The 5,688-nt window shown below is 34.7% G+C and overlaps 1 protein-coding gene across 1 annotated transcript; it reads right to left on the bottom strand.

The window, feature by feature from the left end:
- Window positions 1-735: 735 nt before the first annotated feature.
- On the bottom strand, window positions 736-5,140 carry LOC110921402 (B-box zinc finger protein 18). Its single transcript, XM_022165722.2, has 6 exons — window positions 4,782-5,140; window positions 3,340-3,436; window positions 3,133-3,248; window positions 2,728-3,039; window positions 1,946-2,037; window positions 736-1,073 (listed from the first exon to the last, which is right to left on the bottom strand). Exons 1-5 carry the CDS (start codon window positions 4,872-4,874, stop codon window positions 1,951-1,953), a joined length of 705 nt encoding a protein of 234 aa, XP_022021414.1. The 5' UTR covers window positions 4,875-5,140; the 3' UTR covers window positions 736-1,073; window positions 1,946-1,950.
- Window positions 5,141-5,688: the final 548 nt, after the last annotated feature.

Here is a 5,688-nt window from a genome sequence, read left to right as displayed (position 1 = left end):
AAAACAACCTGTCTTTTAGGGAACTGAGCCAGAAAAGAAAGCATTCTTTAGTACCATGCCTGGAAAGACCAAGCCCGGTTGGGTTCAAACAACTTGTCCTTTGGGGGACCACGCCAGAAACGAAGGCACGCCTAGTACCATGCCCAAAAAGACCAAGTTGGGCCGGGCTTCAAACCTGTCTTTGAGGGGAACCGAGCCAGAAAAAGAAAAAAAAAAACCCTGCCTAGCATCATGCCTAAAAAGACCAATCCGGGCCAGGCTCTTCTAAGCGATGGATGCCATTTCATCAAAAGCATAATATTTTGTTACTAGTTTCATACATAGTTGTCAATAGCGGCTATAGCGACCACTATAGCGCGCTATGTAGCGAAGCGGTCAAGTGTCGCTATTTGGGTCATAGCGACCAATAGCGTGAATAGCGACAGTTAGTTTTTTTTTTTTGATGTAAATAGCAATTAGATATAGCTATAAAATAGTTGGATTTATAGGTTTTTGTTAAATATACATGTAAAATAGCATATATACCAAGGTATTTTGATATAATATACATATAAAAATTTTCAAAATTCTTTTTCTAGTGTATCGCTATATATAAAATAGCGGTCGCTATTTGTCACTATTCGCTATGTAGCATATAGGTCCCTTGTCGCTATTTGTCGTTATTCGCTATTAACAACTATGAGTTTCACTTGCATAGTGAAACTATGCTTCTAAGAAACATCTAACACAGAAAGGAAGACATAAATGTTTACTTGTAATGAGATAAAAGATAGAAAGTACCGACAAGAAAGCATTAAAATCTAAAACCGAATGACATTCAAAGCAAAAAAAAAAAAAAAAAAAAAAAACACATTTATAAACAGTTACAATTCGGCGGTACCAAAATGTCATTTCTTCAGAGTAATAAGGAACTCTAATATCCATGAGATTAACATTTGCTGCAATTGAAAGTGAGGATGACTGACCACATCAAATGGTAAAAAGTATGCCTTTTAAAACGGTTCCGAGCCCTCCTCATCACACGGCTAACAAAGCAGCTTGTGATGTCTTGGTTCCCAGGATCCATCTTGTGGCTGCACCGGTGGAAAAAATAACGTCAGGAATTGTTGTGGTAATTTCGACCCATTTACTTATGATCTTATCGTGTTTAATTGTTTAATTTACGTAGAATACCAATATACTTTCTCATTCGTCCTGGATGGAAGAATTCACTAATTGTTCTGTTTCAAGGTCTCACTAAAAGATCGACTTTCTTTTGTCGGGGTGATGTGTCATTTTCTTGATTATTTGTATTTTTTTTTGTTATTTTAAGATGCGGATGACATTTAAATAAGACTTTTAGATAAAAATTTTCCACATCAAAAAAGTCAAATAATAAAAAATGACAAATCACCATGCAAACTCATCACGTTGCGTAGCTTACCTAGGTTTACATGGACCCAAACGGAACAAAAAGAAACCACTTTTTAGTAAATTTTCCGTTTGATACAAAGAAGAAAGCGTTCTATGTAAAAAACAGAACACAAAAAAATAGCTATATATCCTAGATGGGGACCATGTCAAGTTCGTTGAGCAGGTTGAAAGTCGTCTAAAGTTTGATTTTGATGCGTACAAGTTTTTAGATCCCTCAAAGATTTAAATATTTATTGTAACAATATCGTTCTTTAATTGTAACTACGTCATCATTTTTCATTTATAAAAAATGGAAAATAATAGATTGAGGTTCAATCTGACGTGGAAAATAATAATAGTTGCAATTGTAACTAGCTCATTAAATGTTTTTTAACAAAAAAAATGGATGATAAAAGATTGTGGTTCAAGTGTTCAACCTACCCTTTGTGGGTCCCATCTCCATTTATCTTTTGATGATAGAAATGAGAGCCACAAATGGATTAAGCATTAAAAGTAGAAAATCTAATTTTGATATTCTCAAGATGTGTTTTACCAATATTACTTCTCAGGTTCTCTTTTAAAGGACCCAACAGGAACCACACTTGCGCTGTCGTTGTTACCGCCACTTATATCCATTCCTTGTTCCTTAAGAAAATAAACCCGAACAAAGTTATGCACACATCGTTAATAGATGCAAAACATAAAAAATAAATAATAATAATAAGAATGTCATTTCCGTTTTTGAATCTCTTAATACCTTAAACAAACAAAAGAGTAAAGTACACGGATGGTCCCTATGGTTTACCAAAATTTTGGATTTGGTCCCTAATCCCTATCTATCCAAAAGTACACGGATGATCCCGGTGGTTTGCACTTTGTAACGTATTTACTCCCCCAACCTTGCCAAAAGTCACATGGATGGTCCCTGTGGTTTGCACGTTGTAACGCATTTAGTCCCTAACTTGGATCTACTAAAACCTTTACATTTGTTGGCTGGGGACTAAATGCGTTACAAAGTGCAAACCACAGGGACCATCCGTGTACTTTTGGAAAGCAAAGAACCAAATCCAAAATCTTGGTAAACCACAAGGACCATCCGCGTAATTTACTCTGACCAAAATTTAACAAACACTCAAACAAAGAAGTACATCCAAACACTATCTTCTACACCAGTTTTATTACAGTTGATTATCTAACAAGATTATTCTTAAATCATAAGGCATAACCACTTCCAAAACGCACATCACATCCAAACACCCCCTAAATCTTACAGAACAAATTTCGGCATAATCACAACCGCAAGTGCAAATGCTTCAAAATTAGGAGAAATAATACCTGGTTATTTGAAGTTTGACCATGCATCCGTTGAGGCCTGGAGTTAAGATCAAACAACTTATTTTCCATCCGGGCAACACTACCATCGTTATTATTATTATTATTATTATCATTATTATTATTATTTTTATTATTATTATTATTATTATTGTTGTTGTTGTTGTTGTTTTCCATCATTCCTATGGCAGATAATCGATGATGTTGGTTAGTTGTCATCTTAGGTTCAGTATTCGGGTCCCTCCTTGCTTCGCCACCTGGATCAACCGATTGCATCCCTAATTCGTCTTCACGACCACTTCTGTCACCTGGAAACTACAAAAGAATGGCATACAGTGAGTCGATTTTTTATATTGAAAAGAAATGTTTTCAAGCCCAAGCAAAGGGAAGTGGTACAAAACCAGAAACCTCGACTCGTTGCCTTAATAGCAAATATCTTCCATGTGTTCGTTTACCGCCAACATGAACAATCATGTCACACTGTAAGCATAGTGAACTTCCATCTATTCCACAGTAGAAGAAAGCTACCCACATAGGTAAAAAAAATCATAAGATCATCTCGTGTTACATCTAGTATACTACCCTCTTGACCCGTTAGAGATAAAACAGGAATACCTGGTGCATTTTCACATATGTCACAACGTGGTACATCACTAGGATCAGCAAGTCCTACTCGTACATGTCGACTGGCAAGTTTATTGCACATGTGCACCTGTTCACCATATTGCCGATATTAGACAAATACAAATATATTTAAAAAAAAAATCATTTCAAAAGGCAACCTTTCTACGGGTCAATTATTCGAATATTATGCAAAATGTACTAAATAAAAAAGGGAAGCAACATACATGGTAATTTTTCAAGATGTAAAAACATCATAAATTTCTTTGGTGACCCGTTAGGGAAAAACTCACGGGCCCCACGAGCGGGAGGTGGTAAAGTTAAACCACAGACTAGTTACAGCTAGAAATGAAAACACAATTCGGAAAAGAAAAAAAAATAAAAAAAAGAAGGAAAAAGAACCAGCCAAATAAAAGCATGGTCCTAATTCATACATCTGGATGCCAAACTTGTGCTTAAAAAAGGTGGACCCGTAAAATAAAGAGCCGAATTATAAAGATGTGGCTGCTGCATTCCTAGAAAGAAATTCATTCGAAAAAGCAACCCGAAACACATGCAACTCAAGAGACAACAAACAAACCAACCAACCAAGACACAAGAATTAATCTAACTTAAAATCATATTTCAATATCAACAACAAAAGCAACTTAAGACTATACCATTGTGTATAGATTCTTCCATGGACCACTTACCACTATCTAATCATCAATCAGTTAAACATTAATCATCCAACCAACACTTGCACTTATTATATAAAACCTCTTAAAATACCATTAATATTAACTTAACTACATCTTTTTCAGATTCAACCAAATAAAGTTATTGCATATGCAGCTTTTCTCAACAAAAAAAACAAATAAATTAAAAAAAAAACCCTTCTTAAGATGCCACTAAAAATAACGGAAAAATTACAAGTTTTGTCCTTTATCTTAATACCACTTATCAGGTGGTGCCTTTTTAACAATTTTGACAAGTTTTGCCCTTTACAAGGAATTTTGTTAGACTAAAATACCCTTGGGTGACAAAACGTGCAACAAAATTCCTTGTAAAGGGCAAAACTTGTCAAAATTCATTAAAAAGGACAACGCCTTGTAAGTGGTATTAAGATAAAGGACAAAACTTGAAATTTTTCCTAAAAATAACCTAATCACATCTTTTGCAAATCAACAAAATAAATTCAGATTCAAACAAATCAAGCTATATCATATGCAAAAAAAAAAAAATGCATATGCAAATTAATAATTTTTATCTACAATCTGAAAGGGGATTTGGGTTACAACACAAAACCCTAACACCAAATTTAAGATCAAACACTAGATCCACTACAAATTACACATAAAACTCAACAATAATCTCTCATTAACATTAACATCACACAAAACATGAACAACAATCAATCAGACAATAATATCAAACAAAACACATAAAAATTAAACCTTTTCGTCGCAAGCACGACACAGAGCAGCTTCATCAGCAGCACAAAACAAGATCGCCGCAGCACTCTCGCAAACATCACACAATGTTCGCATAATTATCAACCGTTTCCAACAAATTCACCAGATTCTATACACTATTTGAGTTTCTTGTTCAAATTACTCATGATTCTGTAAACATTGGGTGAATATTTGATCACGAATACATGAATTTGAAGCAGAGTTTGATGGTTTTAAGAGGCAGAGAAAAAGTTTGAAGCAACAGAGAAGAAGGTGAAATGACAACCAAACTCTAGAGAGAGAGAGAGAGAGAGGAGAGAGAGAGTGAGGGGAAGGAGAGTTTTAAAGTAGAATTATTGTTTTAACAAATCCTTAAAAAGTTGTTTATATAAAAACTTTTATGACTTTATCCAAAATGTTATCCATATGGAAATAAATGGAAGCCAAATAGTACAAGATTTTGAATATTGTGGATTTGAGACAATTCACATGAAAAACATTGTTAGATTAGTTATTGATGTGTAATTAGAGTATAATTAGTTTTAGGTAAAAATTTTACGAGAATGGTATTGACATGTGATACGTACGTCTGATACATAAATGGTTCAGTTTTTGGAAAAACGAAGATGATGTCGGAAATAATTCAGCCTTTATAGATGAAAAGGATATCTGAGTCAAAGGAGTATAATATAGATGTTTCGGATGCATGGTGTCACATTAACTTCAACAACGAGGATAACAAGGAAGTTCCGGAAGAACTAACATGCCAGTCTGGGAGGAGTAGAGCGAAACGAGCATCATCGTCAACGATACCCGAAGACCAAAATGTGGATTCCTTAGATTGAATGATGAGAGTGAAAGATGGAGGAGAATGGTGGTGGCGTATAAATGTTCATGAAAGTATTACGCA

This window comes from Helianthus annuus, chromosome 17, assembly GCF_002127325.2.
Source record: "Helianthus annuus cultivar XRQ/B chromosome 17, HanXRQr2.0-SUNRISE, whole genome shotgun sequence".
In the NCBI taxonomy this organism is placed as follows: domain Eukaryota; kingdom Viridiplantae; phylum Streptophyta; class Magnoliopsida; order Asterales; family Asteraceae; genus Helianthus; species Helianthus annuus.
The sequence above is the reverse complement of the archived record's forward strand: the minus strand, read 5'-3'. Positions and strand labels throughout refer to the sequence as shown.